The sequence below is a fragment of the Poecilia latipinna genome, unplaced genomic scaffold (genome assembly GCF_001443285.1).
Source record: "Poecilia latipinna isolate Pla-1442-1.1 unplaced genomic scaffold, P_latipinna-1.0 Scaffold827, whole genome shotgun sequence".
Lineage (NCBI taxonomy): Eukaryota > Metazoa > Chordata > Actinopteri > Cyprinodontiformes > Poeciliidae > Poecilia > Poecilia latipinna.
This window is the reverse complement of record NW_015113443.1, coordinates 189,320-202,116: the sequence shown is the minus strand read 5'-3', so window position 1 is coordinate 202,116 and position 12,797 is coordinate 189,320. Positions and strand designations below refer to the sequence as shown.

Sequence of the window (12,797 nt, the reverse complement as noted above, 5' to 3'; positions counted from 1 at the left end):
TTTCTTCAAGCACACTACATACACATCAAATGATTAGGAGCTTAGTAGTTTCCGGGAGAAATTAAAATTTAGATTTTTTTTTTGTAAAAAGAAGTAACAGTAATGCTAAAGATGCTTGTTAGTAAATTGAAGAGATGTCTTGTTACTACTCATATCATTATGGATTTATTTTAGAAGAACTAAACATAATATTAGTGAAAATGGAAGTGTTGCTATTTGCTCCTCGTGAAAAATAAATTTAGCTGAATTAATTTGTAAAATTCTATCATATAGTAAATTTAATATGCAACATATATATATATATATATAATGCTTTCATTTATGGCTTTTTAACGCATCAGTCAACTTTTTGTCGTATTATACGGGCGCGCTCACGCCATCCGGCGCGAGCACGCAGCGGTGAGAACATGACGTCAGCAGCGTACGTGTTTAAGCCTGCCCGAAAATGTTCTCCCGTGTTGTTGAATTTCGAAGGAGCGCAGGACTTTGCAGTGAAATAATACAGTTTTGTCGGTGAGGAACACCTAAGCAGACCGCATGTTTCGCAGCTGAAGTCCTTCGCGGTTCCATTTCTTGGCGAAGGTTGTGATTTCGGACGACTCCGAGGGAAAGTTTGAGCTATCCTTTTTTTCTCCCGGAGTGATGTCGAATCCTGGGAGTCGGAGAAACGGGTCCAGCACAAAAAACCCACGGCAAGGAAAAAAAAAAAAAAAAAAAAAAACGAGCCAAAGAGAAAACGCTTACAGTGCATGTTTTATTCAGAGCTAAATTGCCTTGTACTCAACAGTATATTGTAATATGTTGATGTAGTCAAACCAAACAAGTTTCTGCGGGGCTCTTGGTGTGTTCGTTACCCAAACATCCGGTTTTTGCGAGGCGAACAGCAGTTAAAGCCTAGCCTGTTAGCAAAAATGCTACCAAAATTGCCGATAGGACAGCCGAAAAGCTGTCTTTTGTTGTGTTTTACGGCCGATTTACGCTTATGCTCGCCTGTTTGCATGTTATTAGAGAGAGTGGCGACTGAAAGCCGTCCATAAACTTTATTTACAGCCAACCGTCGCCTCTAAGTATTAGCCCGCTGGTGTTAGCCTTTAGTAACACTGTAGTTACTGCTGACCGCTATCGCTGGGTTAGCTACACCCATTTTAAGGGGGTTGACCACCAGCAGGACCCGCCGCTTTTTTAGCTAATGCGACAAAATTAAAAACATATAAAGCAAATGTTTCTCCGCATCCTCTGCGAAATCGATTTTTTTCGTGCAGATATGACATGCTAGCCTAGATAATACCAGTGTGTATCGATTGGCGTTTGGCTGCTGTGTCAGCTGCAGTTAGACTCATTGAACTTATCCCGACCCGGACGAGTTGGACACGTTTGCTCCCCGGGCATCACGTATTCAACGCACCAAGGATACATGTATATATATTTTTTTCTCAGTTTCTGGGTCAGGATTTTCTTCGTAGGAGTCTGCTTTTTTTCTCCCACTTTCCTACGTGGACAGAGAGCAGGAACAATGGTTTTTACTGTAGCTTAATGTAACGCCACTAGGCATCGAGGGGCCTCTATTCAAATGGAAATGACCTCCCATTGCTGCCTGGCTCACTGTTTCCCTTCTGCTCAATTTACAATGGGACATGCAGGCATGTTGTGTTTTCTTGTTCAGTACTCATCTTTAAAATGAATCACACTTCTTTTCGTTAGATAGCTGTGTTCACTTTATTGCTAACGTTCAGCCTTCGGTTAACTTCATCTCTATATCACTTGTTAGAACAGTGCTGCCTTTACACAAGAACTCACTCTCATTGCCCCCTGGTGGACAACAGCAGTACAACATGCACATGAACAAAGTGACAGGATATAGAACTTGTAGCTTTACCTTTCAAAGTAAATTAGAAAACATGAACGCATAACACAGAATAACTCAAAGACAAGTTAAGATGAGAACATATTCTAACAAGGCACCACAGCTTCATTTTGTACAGTTTTATGTTTGCTTGTTTTTTATATTAGAGATGCTAGTATGTAAATGATATGTTCAAGCAAAAACCTGTTTTTAACCTTTATTTTTCTACGTGACTTTGCTTTTTGCCAAGCAGGATTTCAAGCCGGTAGAGCAGCAGAAACATCCTTCCCAAATTAAAGACTCATCTTTCCACATTCCGGATTTCATAAAACTCCGAAATGTCTTTTCAGTTAATCTGCTCAGGCACATGATAGACCAGGTTACTGCTGCGTTTTGTTAATGTGGAAACAACTGATGCCATTCTTGAGTTCATATAATGCTACTGCTTAGAACGATGCAGTGTTTTCAGTCATAGTATCCTCGTGGGTAAAGTCTGCAGCGCGATCTTAATTCACGTGATGAGAAATCTGTATGTAAATGACACATGTGGTGACAAATTACATGATCGCGCTCCTTCTGTTATCCTTTTGCATCTGAAAGCAACCTATTCCACTCATGTGCTTAAATAAGCTATGGAGATAATTAACAAAAATTAACATCTGTATACCCGGATCCCAGAACAGCTAAGCAAAAAAATATGTCTGATTGGATCAAACGCTCCATTGAAGCGAAGCGTTGTTTTGATCAGGTTATTTTAGGTGCTTTAATTGTTTTGCCTTGACTCCTTCCAAAGAAGTTCAGGAAGATCCAAATAGATCTTATCAGAAAGTTGTGACTCAGATGATTTGCAGTGAAAACACAGCAGAGAACGCGTGTGTGTATGTGGGTTTGTGTAAGGCACATCGCTCATTATTTCAACATGGACGCAAAGGTTATTGCCCCCCTCCGAGTACGTCCCGCCCCCCCCCAGGTATGACTGGAATCCTAATTGGGCGAGGAATGCGGGTTGAGCCAATGGGCCGACTATGCTGCCGGCCAGCTCTGTTTAGTCTGACAGACTGAACGATTGTTTGGCCTACATCAGAGAAGTCTGTGTGTCTGTGACAGGGAGTCTGGCTCTGGGTCACACTTCAGAGCGCCCTCAGTGTGTTTATGCAGGGCTTCTATTTAGCCAGGCAGAATGTAGTTGTTGTATTTGATGGGTGCCGTACAGTAACCCTCGGGAACAAGCCTCAAATTAGTGGTTTCACAAAGATTCCCGCGAAGACGTCGGTACGACGCGAACGCGGGCAGCATTTAGCCCTGGCTGGTTTCCAGCCGTCTGCAGCCAGGAGTTTAAATGAAGCGCAGACGGAGGAAACAAACGTGCACTTTTTCTTTTTTTTCTTTTTTTTTTTACCCCCCTTGTTTTGGTCAAAACTTGTTTCCTTAAAACAAAATTCAACTTTCCATAAATGCCTCAACACGATGGATCAACATTGAAAACGCACGCTGCACCACTGCAATCCAAAATAGAAGCAAACTGTTCACTTCCTGAAGAAATGTCTGACACAGAAGCTCTGCTAGTTTTTTTCAACTCGACAAATGTACTAATTCAAAAGCATTTCCAGTTTTTCACATTGCAAAAAAAAAAAAAAAAAAAGAAAAGCAATTTGCAAGGTCTCCGCACATTTTTAAAAAGTCTTAGAAAAGTACAAAAGAGTCACATATTTCACATAGTCGGGTCAAGCTTTTTCCCTGAATGATAGAAGTGAGCCAGGTAAAGACCAACGTCGTCCAGAAAGCTGGTGACAAACTACTCTTACCCATGAGAGATGCAAAACAGCTAGCTAGCAGTGGTTTATTAGCAACTAATTAGCAACAGCTTCAACTGCTTCCAGTAACAGAACGTAATGAAGACATGAATGTCTGCGTCCGACTCAAGCTTTCGCCTGACAGAAAAGTCTCACGAGAAAAACTACATAGAATAGAAAAGATTAAATGGTCCTGTGATCAAAGTATATACAGCCAACTTACATATTTTCTAATGAATTTAAGACATTTTAAGGCCTTAAGTTTATATAGATGAATTTGTCATGACACATTGTCGCAAATTTCATTCATAATGGTCTTAAAAAGCTCTTAAATTTGCGTTGGTGAAACCTGCGGAAACCCCGTGTTTTATAGCATTTACCTTTGTGAAATTGTAACCACAGAACAGCTTCTTAGGTCTGCATAGTCAAAGCTAAACAATGAACCATTTCCAGGAAACCAACTCATGTTCTAAGCACTTTCCTGTTTCTCACTAACCAATAAGTGGGTACCGTCGAGGGACAACAAATTCTTCGTGCTGCAAGTGGCCGGGTTGTCTGTTTTTCTGTGGCTGTTGCCATTTGAGCTGGTATTTGGGCCCTGGAATGACCAACGCTACTTCCTGATTTCACGTAGCAGTCACATGATCCAGCTCCTAGACGCGCCGTCAGCCCTTTGGCGTTGATGCCACTGAGGATTCCTACCGGTGAATAAGCCACCGCTGATCATGCACTCAGTTTATTAAACCGAGCTGCTGCTGCTTTAGGTGAGGTTATGTCATAGCGTTGCTGCAGATTATTGAATATGATTACATAGTACCTCTGGGTTTTAATTTGTTAAAATGATGGCTCCTTTTAGAGCTCTCTGTTAGATAATCTGGATACATAATAATGTTAGAAACTGAATTAATGAGACATTAAAAAAAATGGGTGGAAGTTTGAAAAATTAATATAATAGGTGTTGTTTTTTTCTGCCAAAAATAAAGGGATAAACAAACATTAAATCACAAAGAATGTATAAGTTTAGTCATACTTTTGTAGCCAGTTGTAAAGATAGATATATACAGAGTACAATTATACAGCCGTTTTCGGAAAAAAATACAATGCTTCAACAGTTTCTCATTGCAGAAATTTGGCTAAAAAACTTCAACTTCCCCAAATTAGGAAATTCCATGATCTTATTTTAATTAATTGGAGACCTTTTTGTTTTTCAAAGCTATGATGTAAAACACAAGGAAGTGATATTACTGATAACTGCTGAATTGGCACACAATTAGTTGTGATATAAAAACTTATAATATTATATCTGGATGATTTTTCTGGTCGTTTGGTGGCTGGATTAGTAATACGGAGCAATTTGTCTGACTTAGAGGTGACATCTCTAAAGCAGCTTTCTTTTACATCATGGTTGAGATGAGTCAAAGTTTTGCAATCGGTGTGATCTGTGTTTTTTTGATTAAAGATTCAACCCGACAGTAAAGACTTTAGACAATTCTGAATTATGTTTAACAACTACAACATAAGGAGACATTAGAGTTCACATTTTTGGTCTTGTTTCTGGTAGCAGTGATTCATTTTTCACATTCGAAACAAATGTGATAGCATGTTGTGTGTGTAAAAGAGGAATGGCTATAAATTGGAGTTTACTATTTTAAAACAAATAGAAAGTGCTTATACATTTCCAGACCCAGCAAAGTTCATGAAGGGCAGCGACTGAGAGCTTAAAAAAGATAAAACGAAGCAACTTGTCTGTATTACTTTCAGCCTTCCTGTTGTCTGCTGAAGTCTCACTCTGCTTAAAAAGCAGCGAATGCCCTTCACAGAACACATTTATGATTCCTCTGGCTGGATTTTCAAACACCTTGCTGAAAATGGCTAACTTTAAGTCTCCGTTACTCATTGAGGACCATGAGAGTCGCTGTTACCTCGGTCTGTTAGGCACGGTGCATTCACTAATCAGAAAAAGATAGGATTTTCAAGTTTCTTACAGACTGAAGTTAGGGCGATGAAGCAGGAAACTGTCAGATTTCAGTCACCAGACGATTTAATGGCCCGTCACTTTAGTGAAAATTTTCTGTTGTTTGAATATTCACTTTTTGGGAAATTAAGATTTTCTTTCACTAATGCACTTCTCAGGTCTCCAGCACGATGTTAAGAACTACCATCTTGTTTGACAAGATTGTAGTTATTTTGATTTTGAATTCAGTTCAACTCAAAGAAGGAATTATTCAAATAAAGGCCAGTTTTTAAAGATACTTTCTCTCAGTTATATTTTTCAAGGAAAAGAAGTGAGGAAAAATATAGATTAAAATCAGAAATTTAATTTGGCAAAAAAGAAAAAAAGAGATTTTATTTTTAAGCCTTATCACCCAGGGCTTAGCAAGGTTTCCCCCCAGAAAACTTGTTAAGCCCGGTGGTTGGGGCGCAAAGCAGTCATTCATCCAGTGACCTGCCTTGTTTTTGAGTTAAAAAAATGTTTAAAGTTGACAGGAAATTTGAAAATATCACTTGATAATTATGTGTTTTTGGAATATTAATATCTGTACACCAACTATAAAGTCTTAAAAATGAAAAAAAAAAAAAAACTTAAATAAATAAGCAACGCTTAGAATGGGGGGAGCACAAGTAAAGCCTGGTGGCCCGCCAGGCTTATAAAACACTTGTTAAAACCCTGCATTTTGAAACAATTTCAGCTTGTGCTGGTGGCCCAAATCTTTACCATTCTTAACTTGTAGTAATGGGCCACTCATAATCAGTTCAAGGGCCACAATAGACCTGTGCCCCACACTTTGGACGCCCCTGTCTTAAAGGGTGAACAGAGTGTGTGATCATAAAAAAGAAGAAGGGGGGAAAACGTACACAATTATTCTCAAAATGGAGAGTTTGACTGTTGCATTTGATTTCAGCATTGATTTTTATTTTATTTTTGATTTTGAGGAAACACTCGCACCCCAAAGCAGTCCTTCAATTTAGTTTGACTTCAATCAGAGTGGAACCTTTTTGCTTGTTTTTTTTCCCCTCTTAACTTTAAAGCCAATAACGCCAAGAACTGAACTGGCATTGAGGGAAATCGGGCACCAGCTGAGCTGTCTCTGTCTCGGCCATTGGTTACCTTGGCAGCATGGGAAATTTCCCTCAACACTGCGAAGGGGGTCCGTCACACATTCAGTGCCACTAAGGAGGTGGTCAAGTAGCGTAAGAGAGAAGGGGGGTGGGGGGGGGGAGAAAAAATAAAGCCGGGTGTTAATCCGTGAAATCAGAGCAGTCCTCTGTTTGTGGCGAGGGAGCGGAAGTCCAGACGGAGTGGAGAGAATGGTTTTCCTGGACCGTCTGGATGAAAGAGAAGTCAGGGATCAGACTCCCTGTTCTTTTCCTCTCTGTCTCTCTCGGTGTCTGATGAAAAGATGAGATCTCGGTGTGGAATGCGTGAGTCAGGCAGTGGAGCCCTGAAAGAGGTCGGCGTGGGGAAAGAGGGAAGGATATCCTGTCAGCATTCTCCATGGCTTGATCACAGGAAGTAGGACTCGGCTGAGCCTGACACGTGTTTGCCACCAGTTGCCACATCCTAAACCACCGACTGTCTTACTCACCGCCTGGGGGAGCAGGGGGCTGACGGGTTTTAAGTCGACATGAAAAGATGTTTTTATATCAGTCATGTTAATCACTAACAGGCTTCATTCACTTATCTTTGCTGCAGTTATGAGGCAGGGCTGAGAAACATGAAACTGCTGCTGCGCAACTTACTCAGCAGGTTGTTGCTAGGTAACCAAAGAGCGAGTGAGTTAAGATGCCACCCACTTAGCTTAACTCGCTGTGAGAGGTTGAGCCTCAAAAGTATTTCTTATGCCTACATCCCCCAGAATGCTTTGCGGTTCTGGATCACAGTTCAGTAAAAATGATTGAACATTCTGTCATGTATTATCTATTGCTATTGATCATGTCTATCACGATATGTGTTGTTATTGATTTATTGTTCCTAACCATGAAATAATTTGCTTTTAGATGTTAAACTTTTTTGTGGTTCATAAGCTAATTCAATTTCTGATTTTCATTTTTTTAAATTCCCTCACTATTTAAAAAAAAAAGATTAGAAATGGCAGAATATATGTTTTTTTTATCATTCTTTCTTTAAGTTGACTTGAATTCGGAGTTGATGTAAACAGAAAGTGTAAAACACACTTGGTGAAACAAGATGGCAGCTCCTGGTTGGGTTGACATCACTCTGAACTATGGAGACCCAAGGAATACATTGGTGAAGAAAAGAATTAAAAATGTTCCTAAAAGTTAGCCCCCAAAAACAGAAAATTTGGTAAAATCGATTTATCGCCCAGCCGTAATTCCCAAACAACAAAATGTGTCATTCTTATAAGTGAGTAGCCATTGATTGTTCAGCTACCTGAAAATATAGCAGTTAGAGTAGGCCTACTGTTGCCTGCAACAAGTTTTTATTTTTATTTTAATTGTGATAAACTATAAAATGAATACCCACTCTATTTATTTTCAGTTTTAACCTTTTTTTTTTTTTTTTTTTTGCAGTTTTGCTTTTAATAACATAGTCTAACACTTTCTCTTGTAACTTTTTTTAAACTTCCCTGTTACTATACGAATTACTCTAGTCACAGTTTAAAAACGTCTTTATGTCTTTCGTTAGTGGAGCTCAACAGTTGCTTTGGGTATTTATTGTTGTTTTTTTTAGCTCATTAATATATGTTTACATGCATCCTCTGGCTATGTGAGCATGGCTAAAGTGTTACCAACACAACAGAAAGTATTAATTACATCGTAAGTCGGTGTGTAAACACGTCATTTTGTGATTATAAGCTACTGCGTGTTTGTGGGGTATTGAGAGCAGAAGATCATCTGTGTTTTCCAACAGGTTAGCGCAGGTCGGCTAAAATTAGCTGCGGCTCGCCAGCGGTTTATAGCACACCTGAGCTAAATAGAAGTGACCGCGTCATCCACGCGCTGCATAGGCAGGAGAATTCATGTTGACATGAGAAAACTTGGAGACAGAGTGGGCAGCCTCGTCTCAACAGTGGCGCGTTTTATCCCGCTCACCCAGCTCTGCAGCTCATCAGTATTCTTTGGCATTCATATTTTATCCTAAACTACATTCTTCCTCCTCACAGTGTTTGTTATGCATCAGAATTTATTAGAGCTGCCTACACACTAAGATTAGCCTCATGCTTATGCCTTTTTTTTTTTTCTTTTTTTTTTCACCCATGCAGTATTATGTGCCAAGAACCTCGCAAAGAAAGACTTCTTTCGTAAGTACTGCTGTGGCATTTTCCGTTTGTCGACTGTAACAACAATTGGTACACAGTGGTGCAGCGTTTTGGTGACGTCTTCGTGTGCGTGCAGGCCTACCGGATCCGTTCGCTAAGGTGGTGGTAGACGGATCGGGTCAATGCCACTCCACAGACACAGTCAAGAGCACACTGGACCCCAAGTGGAATCAGCACTATGACCTGTAAGCCTCCCGGTGACCCCTCACCTCCCACACGCCCAGGTTTCACATTCAGGCAGCGGTCGCGTGAAAGAAATCTTGACTAGTTCCCTCGCTTTTTGCAGCTACATCGGGAAGACCGACTCCATCACCATCAGCATATGGAACCACAAGAAGATCCACAAGCGGCAGGGGGCGGGGTTTCTGGGCTGCATACGACTGCTTTCCAACGCCATCAGCAGGCTAAAAGACACAGGATGTAATTTAAATATATATTTTTTCTTCTCTAAATGCTTTTATGTTTAACTCTATTTGCGTCTGGTGCATTCACTATGGCTTTCCTCCCTCTAGACCAGCGTCTAGATCTATGCAAGCTGAACCCCTCTGACAGTGACGCAGTGAGGGGGCAGATCGTAGGTGAGGATGGACTCGCTGATAAGCTATCTCTGTTTCCACTTGCCATTTTTTTCTTTTTTTTTTTATCTCCCTGCAAACGTTCAGCTGCAAAAATGTTAAGAAAACCCAGAAGGAGCGCAGACATCGTGCCCGATTCAGTCTGGAAACATCATCCCTGTAGAAGGACTTAAGTAATCTGCATCCCAAAAGATTAGAACGTCATTAAAAGTTTATTATTGAGAAATGGCAGATTGTAGAAAAAAATACGTCCATGTGCTCGACTGCAGCTTTCTGCCAGCAGTCGGTTTCTTTAGCAGTGACCTTCTTCGTCGGGTGTCGGCGACCGTCTGCTCCACATCTGTGAAGTCAGCAGTTATCCCGTCCCTTTATAGGCCGCAAAATAACACATTTAGAAGTCATTAAGTTACAACGATCAATACGTTTTACATCGACCAATACGGACCCATATAATACCATTTTCACTTTTTAAATTGAATCAATTAATTTCTCATAATTTATTGTAGAACGCATAGAGAAGCTGCCATTTTGCTGATACTGTCCTCCAAACTGGAATTCGCTCCCAGAAGACCCAAAGCAGTGTTTAAGAATAAAATCAAGAAATTAGTTTTTAATTTAGCTGATTCCTAAGATCCTGTTCACATGTTAGATTATCTTTCTGATTGACTTTTTTTTTAATTTTAGGCGTTTTTATATTTTTAAAAATATTTTTTTAAAGATGTTTAGTCGGATTAGAATTTTCCAACTTAACTTGTATTTACGTTAATAAATTGTTTTCAATGTATTTTTTAAATCATTTTTAGAAATATTTGTAAATGCATTTTATTTCAGTCTAATTCTTCTTTTTCTTTAAACCCAGTTTTATATTTTTATTCCCGTGTATTTATTGGCGATAAAGATGGAAACCGATGTTTCCTCCTCTACCATCCACATTGACAGATTCAAACATCTATGAATGTATTTTTATTTTTTTCTTCACACATTTTAACAGTTTTATCTTAGTTTTTTTCTTTATCTTGTACAGGACTTAATAATTAGATCCTGACTTACTGATTCTGTCCAATGTCGACATGTTTCCTGTTTGCAGTGAGCTTACAGACGCGGGACCGCATTGGCAGCGGTGGTCCTGTAGTGGACTGCAGAGGACTGTTGGAAAACGATGGGTGAGCATCTGCAGACCTTTATAACGCTCTAACTTTAATTTTATGACGGTTAAATATAACATTTAGACTTCTGGGCTTTGCGTGTGACCCCTCAGACCCGTTTTCGAGGGCTGCTTCAGCGAAGAGCCGCTGCCCTACTCCGACCCCACCGGCGCGGCGGGCGGCGGGAACTGCCGGCTGGACTCCCCGGGTCAGGAGAGCCGCCTGCAGACTCTGCGAATCAGAGGGCCGGACTCCAGGGGTCACGGCCACACCCCTCAGAACCGACCTCACGGGCATCAGCCGCCCGATCTACCGGAGGGATACGGTCCGTCCTCAAACGCATTTATCAGCTCAGTCTAAATTTAAAACAGCCACGAATAACATTGTTTCCTTATTGTAACAGAGCAACGAACAACTGTGCAAGGCCAGGTGTACTTCCTCCACACGCAGACAGGGGTCAGCACCTGGCACGACCCTCGGATACCACGGTAGGATTACTCACTGGTTATAGTCGAACAGCTTGAACAGAGGGAAAATCTTTAAGAAATGACACTGAAAATTAGACTTTACACTGAAGTAATTATGTGTTTTTGTAAAAAAAAAAAAGGTGTTCTTCTGTTTGTAGGAATGAATTGTTGAAGCATTAAAATTGATAAACAGTCAGAACAAAGAACAATAATGCTGAAAAGTCTGAATAAGTATAGAAAAAATAAAAACTGAGCAGGAAATTATTGATTTTTCTTTTCCAGATTTTTTTGGTCATCAAAAAAAAAATTCAAACATCTTAGTTTCTGAAAAATAAATAGTTTTTCAGATTGATTTATACTTACATGTTTCATCACAGCTGTGACGACGTTTTAGTTTTTGATTTACAGACTTAAGAACCCGTAAGTGAACGCTGACATTTCAACAAAGATCCTTTGAGATTCAACTTTAACCAGCACTTGTTGTTCTGAAATCTGCTGTGGCTTAAATACCAAACATGTCTGGCATGTCGTGCATATTTACAGCAGAGTAGCAGAGATGCTGAACTGCATTTGAAGAATCTGTGTGACGCGTTCCAGTCCAGTCATTTTTTAAATTAACTTGAGCCAAAAAAAAAAAAATTATTATAAACATAAAAATTCTGACTTTGGGGGAATATTTTGTGTTGAATGTAGTAAAACCCGACTGTAAAATCTAGAAGTTTGAGTCAGAAAACGTCTGAGAAAACGTTCCGTCTCGTTCTCTGATTCTGGAGTAGGGATCTGGCCAGCGTGAGCTGTGAGGAGCTCGGCCCGCTGCCGGTGGGTTGGGAGGTCCGAAGCACCGTGTCCGGCCGCATCTACTTTGTGGACCACAACAACCGGACCACGCAGTTCACCGACCCACGTCTGCACAACATCATCAGGTGTGTGTCCGACCCGGGAACGCTCCAGACTGCAGGCTTGGCCCGCTTCAGGGCGGCAGACTCCCGCAGCACGTCCTTAATAGGTGGATTTTAGTCTGACTTGTTCTTAGCCTGATCTGACACTGACTTAAAGCTTACACCCAGTCTGGACCCGGACGTGACCTACTAACGGTCATCGGCTCCGCTAACACCACAGGGAGGTGTGATTTACAGAAACGCTGGCTTACGGGAGATTTAGCTCGGCGCGCGGCGTCTAATCCCGTCTGCTCTCCTGGCCCGACGCCCGTCTCACCCACCTCTCGCTTCTTCTTCCACTCACCCTCCAGCCACCAATCCCAAGTGAAGGAGACGTCCCAGGCCCCGCCGATGGACGTCGGTGTGGACGAGGGGGGAGGCGGAGGGATCGGCGGCGGCGGAGGAGACGGAGACGTGGCGGTGCGCTACGAGCGAGACCTGGTGCACAAGCTGAAGCTGCTGCGCCACGAGCTGTCGCTGCAGCAGCCTCAAGCGGGACACTGTCGCATCGAGGTGTCCCGAGAGGAGATCTTTGAGGTGAGGAGGGACGAGAAAGGGTAACATACTGCTGGACTGCATCGTTTTTGTTTCGGATTCCAACAAGCAACAATAAATATATATGAAAAACAGCTTGTTAAATGCATGTAAAAGTGCAAAACAACATATATATATATATATATATATATATATATATATATATATATATATATATATATATATATATATATATGCTCTTTTTTTTTTTTATTTTTTT

At 40.9% G+C, this 12,797-nt stretch overlaps 1 protein-coding gene across 3 annotated transcripts in view; it reads left to right on the top strand.

The window, feature by feature from the left end:
- Positions 1 to 401: 401 nt before the first annotated feature.
- The window catches only part of smurf1 (SMAD specific E3 ubiquitin protein ligase 1), a 21,885-nt gene continuing 9,489 nt past the window's right edge, over positions 402 to 12,797 (top strand). For 2 of the 3 annotated variants that reach the window (XM_015047458.1, XM_015047456.1), the window contains exons 1-10: positions 402 to 693; positions 8,858 to 8,900; positions 8,995 to 9,103; positions 9,205 to 9,338; positions 9,431 to 9,496; positions 10,581 to 10,656; positions 10,752 to 10,963; positions 11,042 to 11,126; positions 11,882 to 12,028; positions 12,355 to 12,580. In XM_015047458.1, the coding sequence (XP_014902944.1) occupies positions 643 to 693; positions 8,858 to 8,900; positions 8,995 to 9,103; positions 9,205 to 9,338; positions 9,431 to 9,496; positions 10,581 to 10,656; positions 10,752 to 10,963; positions 11,042 to 11,126; positions 11,882 to 12,028; positions 12,355 to 12,580 (1,149 nt within the window). In that variant the 5' untranslated portion in view covers positions 402 to 642. Of the gene's footprint in view, positions 694 to 8,857; positions 8,901 to 8,994; positions 9,104 to 9,204; positions 9,339 to 9,430; positions 9,497 to 10,580; positions 10,657 to 10,751; positions 10,964 to 11,041; positions 11,127 to 11,878; positions 12,029 to 12,354; positions 12,581 to 12,797 lie in introns of all 3 variants that reach the window. The other variant, XM_015047457.1, reaches the window with a different exon arrangement.